The sequence below is a fragment of the Gymnoscopelus microlampas genome (assembly GCF_963454915.1).
Source record: "Gymnoscopelus microlampas genome assembly, chromosome: 17".
In the NCBI taxonomy this organism is placed as follows: Eukaryota; Metazoa; Chordata; class Actinopteri; order Myctophiformes; family Myctophidae; genus Gymnoscopelus; species Gymnoscopelus microlampas.
Genome location: NC_139954.1, coordinates 16,617,400 through 16,636,628, shown reverse-complemented (window position 1 = coordinate 16,636,628; position 19,229 = coordinate 16,617,400). Strand labels below are relative to the sequence as shown.

The 19,229-nt window shown below is 39.7% G+C and overlaps 1 protein-coding gene across 3 annotated transcripts in view; it reads left to right on the top strand.

Annotated features, from left to right (window-relative positions):
* The window catches only part of col18a1a (collagen type XVIII alpha 1 chain a), a 109,803-nt gene extending 107,225 nt beyond the window's left edge, over positions 1-2,578 (top strand). For all 3 annotated transcript variants that reach the window (XM_084083816.1, XM_084083815.1, XM_084083814.1), the window contains 2 exons: positions 2-117; positions 942-2,578. In XM_084083816.1, the coding sequence (XP_083939942.1) occupies positions 2-117; positions 942-1,155 (330 nt within the window). In that variant the 3' untranslated portion in view covers positions 1,156-2,578. The remainder of the gene's footprint in view (position 1; positions 118-941) is intronic.
* Positions 2,579-19,229: the final 16,651 nt, after the last annotated feature.

The following is a 19,229-nucleotide window of genomic DNA, read 5'->3' as shown; positions in this document are numbered from 1 at the left end:
GGACCAAACACTGTTTAACAGCTGGGAGGCTGTCTTCAGTGAGAACGGGGGCAGAATGAATGATAATATACCAATCTACTCCTTTGATGGTCGAGATATCCTCAGGGACAGTGCATGGTAGGTTGGTGCCGGTAGCACATAACCTTCCTCTATGCATACAATGAATGTTTTACATATTCGCCTGCATGCATGCAGGGTATTGTAATCTGTCCTGTCTGCGTGTATGTCTGTCTGTGAACAAAATGTCTTGAAAACTGATGTTTGGATTCTCATGAAACCTGTTGGGAATGATCAGTTGGTTGCCCTGCAGAGATTATTAAGGTTTGTCAAAAAGGTCAAGTGCCAAGGTCACAATGAGAATATGAAGGTCAGAATTAAGTTTGGATTGGCAGACATTTGGCAGACTTTCATAAAATGTACTGGGAGTAGAAAGTGTACCGATTAGTGTACCGATTAGACTGTACCGATTAGATGTGTTGATTACAATTGAAGCATTTAGCAGACGCTCTTATCCAGAGCGACTTACAATAAGCAAGTTAATCATATGTAGATAGCATACCATCAAAATAATAATCTATATATTGAAACTATAGGATACCAGGTAGAAAATGAACCTAGCGTCTCATTGACTTTTCGGTCGAAGAAGTCAAGGTCACAGTCAAGGTCTCGATCAAAATAACCTAATTGGAAGTGTTTGTGGAACAGAGATGTAGAGCAAGTTGTTCATGCAGGCAGGGTTTGCACCTACAGTTTTTTACACCTACAGACAATGTTGTTTTGCTGTGTGTCAGTCCACCAAGACTTACTTTGCAATCATTCAAGATGGAGGCAATAAACAAGACTGTTCAGTGTGTCCAAAATGAGTGTAAGTGCTTAGGGACTGCACGTAGGATCTGGCGTGACTCTGACTGATTTGCTTCCTTTTGTGTTTTTTTCTCCAGGCCAGAGAAGATGGTCTGGCATGGTTCGAGCAACAAGGGCCACCGGCAGACAGACAACTACTGCGAGACGTGGCGGGCTGGCGACCGCGCCGTGACCGGCCTGGCCTCCTCGCTGCAGAGTGGCCAGCTCTTACGGCAAACCTCCAGTAGCTGTTCGGCCTCTCACATAGTCCTCTGTATCGAGAACAGCTTCATCTCGCACTCCAAAAAATAAACACCGTCCATAACGGCATCATTTTTGTTTGTTTGTTTCGGTCCAAGTGAAACACATTTCAGATGTCCAAGCAGGCATGTGTTATTTTATTTCACGTTTGATTTTTCCCTATAAACCCGCCCTGTGAAAGCGTCCAATGAACTGGGCCTGTGGCTCGTTGCCTCTTCGACAGAAACGCTTCATGCAGTCTGCTCCTCCCTTCCATGAATGCCAAAGAGACGGGTCAAACAGGAAGGTGTTGGCCTCCTTTCTCGGGGGCATTGGCACATATTTTATACAAGGGGTGGAACAAAAGAAGAGAAGCTAACTACGCTTTCAAAAATGTATTCTTTTATTTCTTTCTTTTTTTGTTTGTTTTTTTGTTTTTATTCTGTATATTATATTGTTTGTTGTCCATGTTCATTATTGTTTATCATTGTTTTCTTTATTGTTATCAATGTTAGTACAGTTTGAATGGTTTTCAGATTTGGTTATATTCATCCACAGTAGCTTTTATTTTTATTTTTTTTAGATTTAGCTGTTGATGATTAATGTACATTTCCACATTTGGTTTTGTTTTCATTTAAGAATTGTGGGTTACTATGGGATAAAACAAGCTTTTAAAGACTATTTTTAAAAATAAAGGAGAGAATAGATATTTATTTTGAAATGAAGAACGCAGTGTTGTAAGAACATAAGATTTAATTGGGGGGTGGGGGGTAAAATGCTCTCATTCACATACTGTAGTAAGTAACACAACGTTTTATACATTTCAAAGGAGATGCTGATCAGATCTGCTTGATTACACTTCCTGAAAGGATTGCTCTTTTTTCCGGTCTTTCTTTTTTTTAAATACAAAATAAGTAAACCATTATATAATGAACTGTTGTTATTGTATGTACTGAATTATGCTACAAATGTGTAAATGTGACTATGATTTCCCTCAAGTGCATTCAGGCACAGCACATGCCTTTTTTTTTTTTTTTTTTACTTTATCACACCAGTGATGGTATTTTGGACGCTGCCTCTACTTTAATTCATCCCACATCCAAGGTGCTAGATGCAATATTCCTTGTAATTGAAATTGAGCTTTTTTTCCTTTTATTTAATTGAAGCTTACTGTACATTTACCTTTTTTTTTTTTTTTTTTTTTTACCAGAAATGTGTTTTTATAAAAACCTATCGGTAGGTAGGACAAAAGATGAGTGACTGCTGATGAGGTGTTTGCGATGGGAAACCCACCAGATGTATGTTATGTGGTAGACTCGCAACCGGTTATGTGGTAGACTCGTTTTGAATTTCAGAGACTAACTGGGCTCCAGAGCTACTGATGTCTTGACTGAACCTGTGGGTAACCATTTCCATAACAATGTGTGCTGTACCGTTTTTCCCCAGGCACTGAATAAATACTTATTTTCCATCCATGATGATGAGATACACATTGGTCTAAATTCTGAATGGCTCTTTTATAATCTAAAGAAACCCTTCGTGTTTTATTACTATTATTTAAGTTATCTGCTGAGATGACTGTCATTTGGGAACTAGTCTCACCTTGAGACCTTTCATTCCCAGCAACCCTCATTCCAACTTTGCAGGTTTATGGCCTGACCAATGGGCTGCATCTTGCAGCCTTGACACCAGCCTCTTAACACAAATCATTGTTTTCAGTGGAAATGAAGGATGTTCAAGGTGCCCTGGTTCATCTATGATCCCCTAAGTGAAAAATTATATCAGCCTTGGTAACAATTTACCAATTTAAGCCTGATTTATTCACAGTGCAACACATTGTGAGTTTATGTTGATCTATTCTTTTTTAAATAAATACATATTATTATGGGTATTTATTTTCTCCCAGAGTGCAGACCCAGACGATATCACCACATGCAGGTTAATGGGAGCAAAGCTTTGAATTCAATCTTATGACAGTTGAGCATCTGTGCAGTTCCAGTAACATGAGAGGATTGATGTCAGTTCATGACTACCAGGACTTGAAAATGCATTGGTTATAGATAAAAAGTGACTCTGAAAGGAGAACTGAATTAGGTCACCATTCATTGGCAATGCCTTGAGAACTTCCCTCAAATCTCTGCTTTTAAGTCAGAAGGTTTAACTATTTAAGATTGGACTTGATTAAGAAGATTAATTTGATGTATTCTAAGTTGGCCCAATTAGTACTTTGAAATGATATTCCACTCACTAGAAATGTTATTGCATTAACTTATTTTATTCTATCGTTTACCTTGATTTGGCTGGACGTGACATTACAGTACACGTGCCATACTTATCTATCCAGCTTTGTGGCCTTGTGGTTAGAGTGTCTGCCCTGAATGAGATTGGGACGTCAGAGTTCATTCAATCCCTGGCCAAGTCATATAAAAAACTATTGAAACGGTACCCGATGCATTCCTTATTTGCACATGGCATTGAAGGCTTCGATTGGGGGTAAGTCCCTGCGACATCCTAGTGTCATGTCCAGGGGGTGCACTTATACATCAAGCTGCCTCGCGCTAGTAAACTGGGTATAGACTCCTGACCTATATGGGCCACATGGCTCAGGAACCGTTCGCCCTCAAAGCTACTTACTTCACTAACATTCAAATAATCATTTTATATGATAGCTTATTATTAATAACTTTAGACAGGCATGTTTTTATTAAGTCCCAAGCAACGTGATGGGATCTAGCCAAGCTTTGACTTGTCAGCATGCCAGCCTGTCATCACAGGATGCAACTTGTCATGTTGCCAAGCCAAGCTGTGTTAGCATGACAAGCACACTTAAAAGGCTGGCTGAGATCAGGTCATAATTTAACATTTACTTATAATGTTAATGCAAGCGCAAATTTAAGAGTCTAACAGTTCTAAGATTGTGCCATCATTTTGAGAGCAGTTTTTCACTTGCCTCTCTCAATTATGTTGTCTTTTTTAATACATATCATATCACATAAAATACATTATTAACTATTTTAACAAGTTTGGTGAATGGAATAATATAATTGCATATACCTTTTTTCCCTCAAAGATTTGATAATGTCAAGATTTTTCTAGCAGGATCTAAAATACCATTAGACAAAAGGTGACAATAAAAGATCAGCAGTGCTTTATTGCTTTATTAGGAGCATTTGTCAGTCACAGCATAATATATACTTGGCAGATGATTGATTGATAATCTGTGCTTGCACATTAATTGATATGCAGTTATATTCCTGAGTAGCTGCAAATCAGTCATAGGCTATCGGTAGGTCAGCCATTAAGCCTGACAGACTGTATCTGCAAAAGCATACACACATACAGTACAGTATATACAGTATAGATTTGTGTTTAGTAACACAAAAGTGCCTCAATGTTTCTATTCTTCTTAAAATGTATAGGTCCATTCACCATTATTAACCAAGCTGAATTGTGGTTTGAATACCTCTTTTCTGTAAGCAGACTACATTCTAAAAATAGGTACCATGATGAATCTTATTTATTGTATTGCACATTTCTTTTTCAGAGTCTTCACTGCCGCTGGAGTTATAACTCCCACTAATGCCCCAATAGCTCCTCCTACACATGCTCCCACAGCCATGCACAGCGGCCCTCCCATCCCAGCTGCAGCCATCCCTATCGTAGCCCCTACTTCAACTAAAGCGGGGTTAATGTATTTGTTTTTCTTCTCAGCTTTACCCCTCGCTAGCAGATTGTTTTTTTCAGCCTCTTGCTCAAGCTTTTTTAGTTCAACCTGCAGCTGTTGTCCCTTAAATTTGGCCCTCAGCTGTTCCTTTGCTCGGAGCATTTGCTGCTTAATTTCTCTCTGAATCTTCCCTTTTTCCTCTTCGATTGCTCTCTCTGCCTCCTGGAACATAGCATTTGTGTAGAATGTTCCTCCATTGTTGGTAACCATCCTGTTTATCTTCTGAAGGAGCCCAAGGACTTGGTGGGTGTTTTGGTCAGTGTTATCAAAGACATGATATTTCCCATCACATTTGGCCACCACACTGCGAAGATCTGGACTTCTTCTGATAAAATCTTCAATTGCCATGCCTTTTAGCTGGTCACCATGAGTGAATAGAATCATGGAGTACTGGGCAGCTCGCTCTCCAAACACCTGCTGAAGGATTTCCACCGTTTCTTGTGACTCTCTTGTGAATCTCCCCAACTGGATTACAATCAGGAACGCATGGGGCCCAGGGGCAGCGAGAGATACACATCTTTTAATCTCTGTAACCACCACATCTTCTTTGTACTTTGTGTCAAATATGCCAGGGGTGTCAATGACAGATACCCTTTGACCAGCCATCACTCCTGTTGCTTTAGCACACCTCGATGTGATGGAGGATGGAGAAAAGAATGACACGAAGGCGGCTTGACCTAGCATGTTGTTTCCTGATGCACTCTTCCCTGATCCCGTCTTTCCAATAAGGATTATACGCAGGTCATTGTTGAACTGGAAACCTGCAGAAGAAGAAGAAGACATTGTGTAAGCAATTATTTTGACTTCACTTAACTTTTGCGTAACAATTCAGTATAGCAGGTAGAGCGTCCATCTGGGAATCAGAAGCTCCACGGTTCTATCCTTGGCTCCTCTCCTCTTCATATCACCTGGTTACTGTGAATGTCACTGAGGAAGACACTTACTTAACCACATCAGAAGTGGACTTTGCACAGCTCGGCACAGCCTTGTTTTAAATGTTTTTAGCGGATGCACTTCTGCATTCCAGTGTGGGCGGAACTACCGACAGTGTTTAAAGGAGGAGTTCACCCAAACAATGACTTATTTTCTATCAATTGCACACCCTATGAAGCCTTGAATCCATGGATTCTTTTTTGTTTTTGTCGCATTCCTAAGCTAATAATTTGATTCCCGTCTCCTACCGGCTAATATATCCGGTAGGAGACACAAAGTAGATTATTTGTGTCTCCTAACGGAAATACACACAGTCATCAAATCATTGTCTTATAATGCCACAAAAACAAAAAAAATCCATGAAATCAAGGCTTCATGGGGTGTGTAATTGATAGAGAATATGTCATTTTTTGGGTGAACTCCTCCTTTAATAATTAAACGATTGGGATCCCATTGCCTCAAACGTGTGACGCATTGTCAGATGTTAGCCCAACATGTCACTACAGTACGACTTGAGAATGAAAATATGCTGGAACATTCAGGGGAAATAGCCCATCTCACAATGCATTGTGTTGTAAAGCATTGTGGAGATCGGCTATTTTCGGAGGGGGCCAAGTAAAGAACTCTGGGCGACCCTGGTCAACAAAGTCGGGTTTAAGTGGTTAACTATAACTGCTCCCCTGTGCTCTCAGTTGGAGCACCACACTGCTGGGTCAACACAGAAAAGTAATATCTTTGCTCACTACAAAAAAAATAACAAAATTGACTTCTTTAATGACAAACTTTGCTGATCAAGCACAAGTGCTTTGTAACTGAAACAAAACGTGACATACTGAAAAAGGAGCAGTAATAAATATGAAATGATTATAACTGATTAACAATATAATCAATATATCAGTTATCAAATATTGACCTGCGGGTATTATGTAGGTAGGTAGGTAGGTAGGTAGATAGGTAGGTAGGTAGGTAGGTAGGTAGGTATACGTAGGTACTTTATTAATCTCCATGGAGAAATTAAGGTCAGAGGTGTTGATACAGGCAGCCAGCTCCACCAGCGCCATGCAGGTGCAATCACCTTAAGTGAAGGTGAGGGCTGCATGTGGCCCCCGTACCGCCAGACAGTTGCCCATGTGTGTTCTACCCTGACAGTGGATATCATATTGGATATACTATAACGTGTGCCTATGTAAAGTAGCACTTCTTTAAATATACTTTATCAACTTAAAGGTAGGGTAAGTGATTTTCTTGGGTTAAAATACGTGTTAAAAAGCTCTGTATTCTGCTAGTACTCATTACTATAGAGTGTTTGTTCAGTGTCTCCAGCTCTTTATTAAACAGAAAAGGAATTGTCAGGTCAGGATACCAATTTTGTCCAATTAGGATGGAGAACTCAGTCAGGATACAGATTAAACAAGTGAAATTGGTGTGATGGCACAAAGAAATGAGCAGACAAAATTTGAACTGGAACAAAAATAAGCTGATATATGGGTACTCTCTCCTGATTGGCTGACATTTTGTCACCTACCTGACAATATTTTCTGTTTATTAAAGAGCTGGAGAGACAGGGAGACCCCATGTGACATAACACTCTATTAGCAATTATTACAATCACAATATAGTGCTTTAACCTTTTACAAAAAATATCACTTATCCTACCTTTAAAATTGAGTGAGCCAATTACAATTTATTTTATTACGGTAAGTGTTGGTGAATTGTATAGTTTAAAAAAATGTCAGTGGATTGTTATGATAAGGAAACAGTTCTGCATGCAAGTCTATGAATTTGTATTGTTTATCTTCCATCTATGTTAATCTGCCACATTTCAACAGTTTGATGTGACACTTCCCCCCCAGTGGTGATGTTAATTGGGGGGATTTGCCAGCCCTAGACAAATTAGACAATTGAATGATTAAATAAATGTAATGTGTGTTTTGACCCAGTTTGTGTTTTTCCATTAAGCTACTATTATTCATTAGCCTATATTCAAATCATGAAGGCTTTAATCAGCATGGATATTTCCTGGACTATTTCCGTTTCCGCACGCGTAAACGAGTTACAGCTGTGTGCCTGTGTCTGTCTGCTGCGCAATAGCCAAAAGGACCCAACAACATGACTGACAATGTATGTTTTAAAATTGTTTTAAATGAAACAAAACAGGCGAAGACAATCAACAAGCTAGCCTACAGAAACCAGCAAACCAGGCGTTACCACTCTGAATGGCTATAGACTGCAGCAGGTGCACAACAATCTCAAAGTTTCTCAACTCTGCAAAGACTTATTTACACAGGGAGATGGGATAGCCATGGATCGAAGACGACCGTCATGGATGAACTTCAACATAGTGTTTAAACTTTCTCCCTTTTTAGCCCGTACATCTACATAAATGTTCAGTTTTTAATATTTAGTGCCTACCCCGTGGCCACGGGTGTTACAATTATGTTTGGGTCCTCAGAAGTACCCGTATCTCCCGTATTGTTCAATAAAAAGCATTTTAATCCAATTGGTGGCCATTTTCTCATAGTTATAATTATATCACAGTGCAATACACCACCCAACCGATAGGGTCACGCAGTTGAAAGCATATGGCGAAAATACGGAGAAAATGGCCACTGATCGGGTTAAAATGCTTTTTATTGAACAATACGGAAGATACGGGTACTTCTGAGGGCCCGTACAGAATTGTAACATCCGTGGCCATGGGGTAACGCATGCAATCTGAACGTTTATGTAGATGTACGGAGTACGGACCAAAAAGGGAGAAAGTGAAAACACTGGAAGTTCATCTATGACGGTCAGTCACGTATCAGGGCTAGGAGTTGGGACCGAGGCATGTGTTGAACTTAATTGGGGATTCATTCAACAAACAGGGAAGGCACGTATAATTTAGCCGAAGAACAACATGCAGGAGTAAAGTAGGGCAGGATGAGATCATGTATAACGTCGAGGTAGGGTTCACTTATTTGTTTGATTCGTTGACACCAAGACGTTCTTTAGTTATGTGTTGTACTTGTTACCAATATGATGTATGTTGCTAGTCGCGCAGGTGCAATTTGATGTCGTTAGGTGGTTGGCTATATATAGGCTATATTGGCAGCTGTGTAAAGTAAGTGGCCTACATATACTCAAGTACTGTACTTAAGTAAACCTTTGAGATTTTTTTACTTTACCGGAGTGTTTCCAATTTTCAATACTTTCACTTCTACTCCACTACATCTTAGCAAATATTGTAATTTTTTCTCCAATTATTTGAACAGGTTAGTTACTACTTAATTTTTAGATTTAGATTTGTATTACTTTAAACATACATTAACCACTTAAGCTCTCTATTTATTTCGGCTATTTGAAAATAGCAGATCTACATGCTCACAATGCCTGCAATGCTACATGTTGTGTTGTGAGCTTGTAGATCTGCTATTTTCAAAAGATTTGTATACATTTTGAAAACGGGGAATGGGACATTCTGCGTAATGAATACTTTTACTTTTGGTACTTAAAGTATATTTTGATGCCAAATTGCCAATACTTTTGTATTTTTACTAAAGTAAATTCTGAATACCAGACTTTTATTTGTAAGAAGGATTTCTACATTGTGGTATTGATACTTTTACTCAAGTAAAAAATGTGAGTGAGTACTTCTTCCACCACTGTATACTGGTCCTCCTTAAACAAATAATCCTGTTGTAGGAGAACCTTAATTGTTTGTTATGCATCATGGCTATTTATTTACGTTCTTCTTGGCCATTATTTTAATTGCCATACACATTTAAATTGGCATCTACAAGCAACTTGTAGATGCTATTAAGGCTATCTGGCTGCTGGCATCTAGATGTCAGATAGCATTATAGAATCTACATTCACAACTGGTATAGTATAGGCTACTGTAAATAATTTAGATTGTGTATCTCCTTTAATGTCAAAACCCCCCCCCAACAAAATAAATTAATAATAATAATAATAATTAAAAAAAAGAATAAAGTCGCCCATGCTCCCCCTATTCAAAGCATAAAGACAACTATTCACCCTGATCTGCAGTCAAAAACAAAATAGCTTAAAATGTAACCAATTTGAACCTATTTCATGAATAGCGAAATTAGCCAACTAGATCTGCTATTTATAGACTACTATTGTCTTTTTCTTTATTGTATTTCTGAAAATGTCTGAATATATATTTTTAAAAAAGTGAAAAACATGGAAGCCAGCGTTAAACAAGAGAAACATATACTGTAGGCTACTTACTTTGGATTGGATATCTCCAGGCCATGTTTTCTCACAGATCTGAGTGGACAAGACAGACTCTAGACAAAATCTTCTTTAGTTGAGGAGAAATAACTAACCTGTACTTCTGCTGTCACTGAAATGATACTCACAGTAAAATCCTCAGTTAACTGTAACTCATTTTACATTCACAGAGTTACTAAGGGATAAACTAACACTGAGTATTTTACTGTGTACTGTACCATTCTCTTTCGTTACCATTCAAGTTCTGTCACATTTTTCAGCGGTTGTCTCTTACCAGAAATAAGTTCTTGTCTGACATCTTATCTTCTTTATCTTGTCAGATAAAGTATTTCATTTGGATGACTACCGAATAACAGGAAGTACAGTAGCTACAGTGAACATAATAGGAGTTCAGCAGTAGTGGTTGTGAACTTGCATTCTGCTCTAGCCATGGTTCACATCTTGTTTCTTGGTAGGGTACCAAGGCAAGGGTATGTGAATACAATATAACTGACACAACTGTGGTGGTTGTAGCTGGTCTACCTGCTCTCCTATTGAGGTCCTGTGGTCTGGTAGGACCACTAGCTACTGTTCAAAATGATACTGTTCAAAAGCACTGTACTGTATCTCAGCTGAGCAGGCATGCTCTCTACAGTTCTTCCCAACCAGTTCCTATTTTCTTTTTTTTTTAAAGATAATTTTTGGGGGCTTTTTTCTGCCTTTATTTGAGAGGATAGTGGGCTGACAGGAAATGGGGAGGGAGATTGGGGGGTGACACGCAGCAAAGTCAAACCCGCGTCAAGCAAATTTTTTTTTTTCCATAAATTAAAACCAAATTCAAACATTTTTCAAAATAGTTTCATAACTAAATAAGGGCCAGGTAAAAGTTTTTTTTTCGTGTGTGTATGTTTTAGTGTTTGTTTTGTGTGTATTTGAATATTTTGTTGAATATCATGTTGTCCCTTTCTAACATCAGGCTTCCAACAGCAAAGTGTTGGAGAAAAATGACCATCCAGATGAGCAACAGGACGCGGAGCAGGCCTGGAGCACTCACAAGCTGTGTAATGAGTCCTCCATCACTGTAGATGTGTTCCTGGGTCAGTGCAAGTCCACTCTGAAGTGTTGCAACGGCATCCACCACCACCAGAGCTGCAGCTCTGGTACCTTCATGGAACCGCCACCACGGACGGTTGCAAGTGCTGCAGGTCAGTTAAGCTCAGTGTCTCACAAACAGACCCACTTTTGGGTTAATTTGTATGGGTCACGAGTAAATATCCCTTTTTTTCCGTTTCCTACATTTTGTAGGAACGTCACTATGACAACAAACAAACCAAAACAATTAAACAAACTACAAGTCAGCTCCATATATGGGCACAAAAGGGGTCATGCCCATATATGGGCATATACTGATGACATCAGGAATCTCCATACATGGGCATAAAAGGGACAAGGACTGACCTACAGTATACAGAGATCTCCATATATGGGCATAAAAGGGACAAGTACCGACAGATAGAAATATCCTTATATGGGCATATCAGCATGCCCATATATAGGAATATACTGATGACATCATGGATATCCATATATGGGCACAAAAGGGACATGGACTGACATATACAAATATCTCCATTTATGGTCATAAAAGGAATATCGGTAGACAGACAGAAACAGACATCTCCATATATGGGCACAAAAGAGACAGACAGACGGGTACAACGGGTTCTCTAACAAAGCCCCCGACACTATGACTCACTCATATTGGTCGGATCGGCAGTGCCACGTAACTCTAGATGTGTGTGTGCTCACACCACACACACACACACACACACACACACACACACACACACACACACACACACACACACACACACACACACACACACAAGCATTGTTGATGAGTGATGTGAGATTAGAAGTCATCTAAAATATCCATTCCTAAAACACCAAGCGTCGCATTTGTTTTCCGCAACGGAAAGTCTTTGACGTTTATTGGAAACGGTGCTGGAATCAGGGTAAACAGGACTGGCGACCGCATGCATGCGTGCATACCTTTATTCACATTCTTTCTTTCATTGATAATATGCATTTTTTTCCTTTTCTTTCTTTATTTTCTTTTTTCTATCTATTGCAGGATATTTGACAATTGCAGGGTCTATGTGGTCAATATGCTGTTTAATTTCAATTTGAACCTATTGTGATTTGATGATGATTGACAGTCTGTGGTTACTGCAATGATCCTTTTTAAAGGCATAATATGTAACTTTTACCTGTGTTTACATAACAAAACAATACAAATGTACTTAACATTTGTTTGTCATTTGATAACCCTCTCCAAAAAGCACCTGATCTCAGTTGGCTATTATAGCGGACCCATGCAGTGCTCCTACCAGTTCAATATTATATATTTTGGGTTGACTTATTGTGATGCTCTTTGTTGGCATTGTGTAGTCATCCATAGTTTTGCATTGTTTCTAAGTTGAGCACTTATTTACCAGAAAGAAAGAGATTGTGAGACACACAACAATAGAAGTCAACAGCATATCCATATTGAAGAGTTGTTTCCTTTCCACAACAGTTCCACAACTGTTTATTGGAAACGGGGTGTTGGAATCAGGGTAAACAAACTGTTGTTATTATTATTGTTCTGCATGACCTCAGGCAGCACAAACGTTTCATTGTAGTTTCCTGGTGCTGTGCAACTGGCTTGACTATAAAATGTGCATGTTGCCTTAAAATTCCACCAAGCACATTTTATGTAATTTTTGGAACACAGTTCTTATATGACATGATGTAAAAAACAAATCTATGGGATTTAGAATGGGGAAAACAACCGTGTTACGGAAGTGACGCCAGACTATAGTGACAATGATGCGCTCTAAACTGCTCTTATTTTGAAGGCTTTGTGGATCATGCACACGTCTTCTGAAACTGATTTACCCGATACAGTATGTGTCACTCATGTTTGTTCATGAAGGAGGTCATTCAAGATATTATTGTCTAAAAATAATATGTATATAATGCTTTGTTGGAGAGCGGGTATTTACAGTTAATGACAGTTAACAGGGTCATAGTTCAAAGCTCTGATAGCCAAATTCATGAAAACTTACATGTGGTCAACTACTGTACTGTATGTCTAGTATAAATGGACTCACCCAAATTGCCGTTAAGCACCAAATATCTCGCCAATTTAATTACTACAAGATTATTTAAGAGTTTGCTGCAGCCAAATTAAGAACTCACTTCTAAAGGGGTGAGTCAGCCTTAGTTCAGTTATGAATGGGATAGGCTAGCCTAGGCCAGAGAGAGAAGCTGTGTGTGTGTGTGTGTGTGTGTGTGTGTGTGTGTGTGTGTGTGTGTGTGTGTGTGTGTCAGGCAGGTCTTTATGATCATAGAGCTAAACGCTGTATTTTCATGATGTAAACTGTGTTGTGTGTGTTAAGAGCGTTCTGTTTTTTAAACAGTAATAGAGGTATTAAATATGGCTTAAGATTTGGCAATGGTTGCCATAATTCAACAGGTTATGCTGTAAATTATGTTAGTGTATGGTGATTTAAACATGTGCCCTTTTTGAACTTGCAGCACCTGCCGCCTCTAATGGTCTCTGCTTGGCCCTGTTCCTGAGACACAATGCAAAACTTAGCTTCAGGGGAGGGAGCAGTCTATTAGAAAACCAAATGTCACGTCGCCTATTTGGAACAATTTTGCTTTGAGCCAAACAAGAGGCAGCCGGTGAATTAGGACACGGCAATATGTCACATTAATGGAAAAAATATCCTCAATGTGAGCAAAATGGCTGTATTAGGAGCAAATATGTCTAATCAGATTCAGATACAGATTCAACTTTGTCACAAGGCAAGTTTACAGATGCCAAAGAGTTCTTTATCGTACAAGGTCCCAACATTTGCAGTTTCAAGAAAAGAGTAAAGAAGAGAAAGAAAGAAACAAGGAAAACTAATATTCCTAGTATAATTAATTATAATGAATTAATGTCAAATATATACAGTACATAAGGTGCATGCAGAAATGCTTCTTGTGCAAGTAGAGAAACATTTACAGTAATGGCAGTAGTTACAGTATAGGATCACAGTCTCTTGTGCAGGTGAAACATAATTTAGCAGACAATATCAAACATGTCAGTGTATAAAGTACATCCAGTGCAGCAGCAGCAGCGGAGCACAACCACAGTCATAGCCTGTTGGCAAGACACCATGGAGATATGGCTCAGCACTTGTTCAACTGGAGGTTGACAAGTGGAAACTGCTCCATAGTCTGATGGAATGGCTTTTGATACATAGTCTGATGGAATGGCTTTTGATACATGGGTATCGCATGCCTGCCCATGGCCGCAGGAGTGGTGTGGAACAGATTGTGGCTGGGGTGGTGGGTGTCGTTTGGTGATCCGGTCAGCATGCAGCACTATAATCTAAGATCACGTCTTAGAATTAACCATCCTGTTTCCTGTTGCAAAAATACATTAATTGACTCATGCCAGGCCCTCAAAAACAATAACTTTACGCTACTTTTTAAAAATTGTGTTCACTGTCCAAAGTGTTTCTCCGTACGTCACACTGGTTGCACTGTAATGATATAATGACCATTATTATATCCATATCCCCATTGCCCCTTGACTTTTCATACACTCTCACAACCCCAAAACAATGTCATCACATGCCCCAGACAGACGCCGCCCTCCCTCCAAAAGATGGAGGGGGGTACAGTATACAGTAGGGCTTGCCTGCTGGTGGAGATTTGTGCTCTACTGAGAGCACCTTTCTAGTTTTAATAGGCAATCACATCCACATGCAGTCTGAGTTGAGCATTTTAACCTGCTGAGAGCCCTAGCTATATTATAAGGTCTATTATGAATTGACTTGAACTTGGGTGTCACAGCACTGTCCCTGGTTGAAAGAAAAATAACTAGCATTACACACCATTTCCAATTGCTCAAGGTCCTTGGCTGAGTAAATCTCTCAAAAAGAAAGTAAAATGAAAAACTGATTTTGCTCAATGAGGTACTATCCATATAAGTTTCCTTGAGTGGAGGAGAGACAGAGGGAGGGGCAGAGGGAGAGATGGAGAGAGAAGAGATGCAGAGACAGGGGGAGGGGAAGCCAGTAATAACCCACAGCTGGCTTTGCTGTGAAGCGCTGTCTCAACGGCTGCTCTGCGAGGGCTATATTTAGCAGTCGCTAAGTAATAACTAAGTACATTGAAACGATCCAGCGACGGTAATGATACGAGAGGGCGACAACCAGATATTGGGGGACTTAATTACGTTTGGGGCGGAAGCGAAAAGCCATGGCTGTCAGATCTCTGGACTGTGTTTATACATGTATATGTCGCGGCTGGGTGACTCACCGTAGCATGCCCCCAATCCAACAAGAACACACTCGGGCTACAAACCTTATGCTTCTTTTGTTTCATGTTTCTTGTAAAATATGTTGCTTCTGGCTTCAATCTTTTCTCTCAGAGTAGGATAAAGATAGTTTTTAAATAATAATGTATAGTACCCTCCCAATATTTGAAATCCCAAATAGTAAGAAGCCAGAAGAGCTAAATGGACTGCACCGTTCTCCAAAGCGAAGTGTATATCACATTCACCCATTCTCTCACACAGTTTAACAATTTATTTATGTCCACACACAGGGAAAGCACACAGGGACACAAATAGTTTAGGTGCAGTAAAGGTTACATTCACAAACTCATGGATATGTCCTCATGATACAACACGCATGTCACTCAGCGCTCAGAAAGTAGCGGCGGCTTAGCCACATATGGCAGCAGAGACAGCACAATACTCTGCCAGCCTTTCTGCCTCGTCTTTGGCCATCCCAAGTTGTTCGAAACCCTCCAACAACCAGTCCGAGAGTATAATGTCCTTGGCTGGATCACCAGAGGAAACAAACGGCTCAGTCTTGCACTGCTGCTTGGTGTTAAAGCGCTCTCTGTAGTTGTTGTCATGGGCCTGGAAGTCCACCGTTGCTATTACGACAGCGGACGGACATACCGCTGGAAGGCCACCGGGTCTATTGCCTCTCTTCCCGGTAGCTGTTGACGGGAAGGAGGGGTCGTCAGATAGCGTCGGCTGTTGGTAGAGTCGACCGGTGAGAAGCGTCTTCTTGTATGCAAGCTACATAGTCCACAGAAATTGCAAATGCATCCACTGCACCTACTACATTGACGATGGTAGTTACAACGGGGCAGTTTAACGTCATGCCCAGGACACACACACACACACACACACACACACACACACACACACACACACACACACACACACACACACACACACACACACACACACACACACACACACACACACACACCATACAGGTACACACCAATGGCAGAGGAAACCTTGCAAGCCACTAACCTGCTCATCGGGAGCAGTTATGGGTTAAGTGTCGTGCTCAAGGACACTTCGGCAATCGGCACACAGAAGCCAGGGATTGACCGCTCTATCTCCTGAGCCAGTACCATGTTGCTTTACTCAAGTAAAAGGATTCATTTGTTATTGTGAGTCACTTAAAACTTTTGAACATTGTCAATTTCAATTTAAAATCTTAAATTTGCAATGACGTTGAAATAGCAGCAATGAACTTCATTATAAAGAATGAATTAACACCTTTTACTGAAATAGAGTTTGTTTTGTTTTATGCAGACTACAAATGTCAAAATGTGTGTAAACTGTAAATCATCTGTGTATTTTGTTACAGGCTGTTGATTAACCTATGCTACCTCCATCAAGACCAGCATGTTTTGACATCAGTTATGGTAGAAGCCTAACAAGTTAACTTAGCGGAGCGTGTTATTGACAGATATAGGCCTGCTGGAAGGCTTCGCATTTCATTGACATTCAGATAGATAATGAGTAACAATCTCCTAGTCTTTAAATCCCCCTCTGAATCCACTGGCATTTAAGCCTTCACCCCCCACCCCTCTTCTTCTCCTTTTAAATATTTGATGAGGAGGATGTTATCTAGAGTGGATATTCCTGGCATAGTGAGGATAGGCTTTGGCCACTCACCTGCACTCCTTTACATTGACTTGCACCTATAGCTTTTCTCACCTTTTTGGAATGGAAATATTTATAAATAGACCTTACTTGAGTTATAGTAAGGCTTAGATTACAGTTTGTCCACAGATTATAGGTGATTAATATACTTACACAGGTGTGTGTGTGTGTGTGTGTGTGTGTGTGTGTGTGTGTGTGTGTGTGTGTGTGTGTGTGTGTGTGTGTGTGTGTGTGTGTGTGTGTGTGTGTGTGTGTGTGTGTGTGTGTGTGCAGTGTTGGGAAAGTTCACTTAAAATATGAACTAGTTCAAAGTTCAGTTCACAACTTTTAAAATGAACTAGTTCAAAGTTCAGTTCATAATTCAAAATTTTGAACTAAAGTTCATGGTTCAAAAAATGAACTAGTTCAGTTCTTTTTCGTTCTTTTTTTTCAATATATATTAGTGCTGTCAGGCGATTAAAAATTGTAATCGCGATTAATCGCATGATTTGTGTAGTTAATCGCGTGATTAATCGCATATTAATCACATATTTTTTATTGGCTCAAACTTGAATAATGAACTGAAAAGCAGTGCATTGTATTGTATATGGAGCAGGATGCATCCAATATATTATTTATTACTATTACTATACTTTTATTATTTGTTATTTATTTAATTTTATATCCTCTCTGGTGTACATACACAAAGCACCCTATATTTATTATTTCCAGTGGTGTAAAGTAACTAAGCACATTTATTCAAGTACTGTACTTAAAGGACAACTTTAGTTTTTTACAACCAAGGTTTATCTTTTAGATTGTAATTAAAGTAAATAAAATATGAGTGTTAACATTTTTAAATGTACTGCTTTCTATAGTTTTAGCAATTTTCTCTATCTTTTTTTACAGTGGGCGGGGGCATTCTGTCCGGTGGCTAAATATGTCTTTTTTTACACAATAACCCGGTGTTTTCTTTATTATTATGTACAGTAGCTCTTCTAACCCCCAATAACTCACATCTGGCCATCAAAGACCACAGGACCTTTTTTATTGTGTAAAAAAGGCATATTTAGCCACCGGACAGAATGTCCCCGCCCACTGTAAAAAATATCGCAAAAATTGCCAAAACTGTAGAAAGCAGTAAATAAATAAAAAATAACACTCATCTTTTATTTACTTTAATTACAAGCTAAAATATAAACCTTGGTTGTAAAAAACTAAAGTTGTCCTTTAAGTACAATTTTGAGGTACTTTTACTTTACTAGAGTATTAGCAGTTTTCAGTACTTACTTACTTCTACTCTACATCTCAGAGGCAAATATTGTACTTATTTTTAATTACTTGAAAACTTGAGTTACTAGTTACTTTGTAGATTTTACAAATACATGAATCACTTCAGCCCTATTTAAGTTTTGGCTATTGGAAAATAGCCGATCTACAAGCTCACAACAGGTCACGGTGCAACACAGTGAGCTTGTAGATCTGCTATTTTCTAAAGATTTTCATTCATCTTGGGGGGGGGGCTGGGGGCTTGTCAAAGTGAGTGTATGACACTGTTAACATCAAAAGCCAGGTGCAGAAGTCCACTTTTAATGCCAAAATATCGGGTCGGACGTCCAGACTACAATACGTTCATTCAGAGGTTCGGGGGCCGGGGCTACCGTCCTAAAGTCGGCTGTAGGCTACGGTGCTACCTACGACGCATCAGCCACGGACATGTTGTTGTGACATCCCAAACTCATTTCGCCGTTCCGCGGTGTTTACTTATTAATTCAGCCCAGCTTCAAGTTAATTTTGTCGGCAGTGAAGCCAAGGAAACAACACCGATACTTTGGAAGAGACACAAGTCAACTTCCAAATGCTTGTGGCCGGGAAATGAGCTTCGCAGAGCGGATAAAGTGTCAGCTCTTCGCCCTGGCCGAGTGGCCGTAACTGTCTGTGCTGCTCACTAGCTGTCGCTGCAATGAGACTGTTCACTCGGACTTCGCGCTGCGCACATGAATTTGAGGCTTGCTTTTCGCCTTGCTTTTCTCTTTTTTTGGCTGATGGTGCGTTCAAGACGCCTCGGAAACAGAGAATAGGATGAAATACAACATGACAAACCGATGTAACCATGGAAATTTGGGACACTCTTGAACGAAGTTAAACTGTGAGAGAACGCCGTTCACAAACGCCAGAATGAACGCGTTCACGATAACGTTCATCTAGCGGATATACAGTACGTTCAGTTCACGTTCGCCCAAAATATGAACGAGTTCATGAACGATCGTTCAT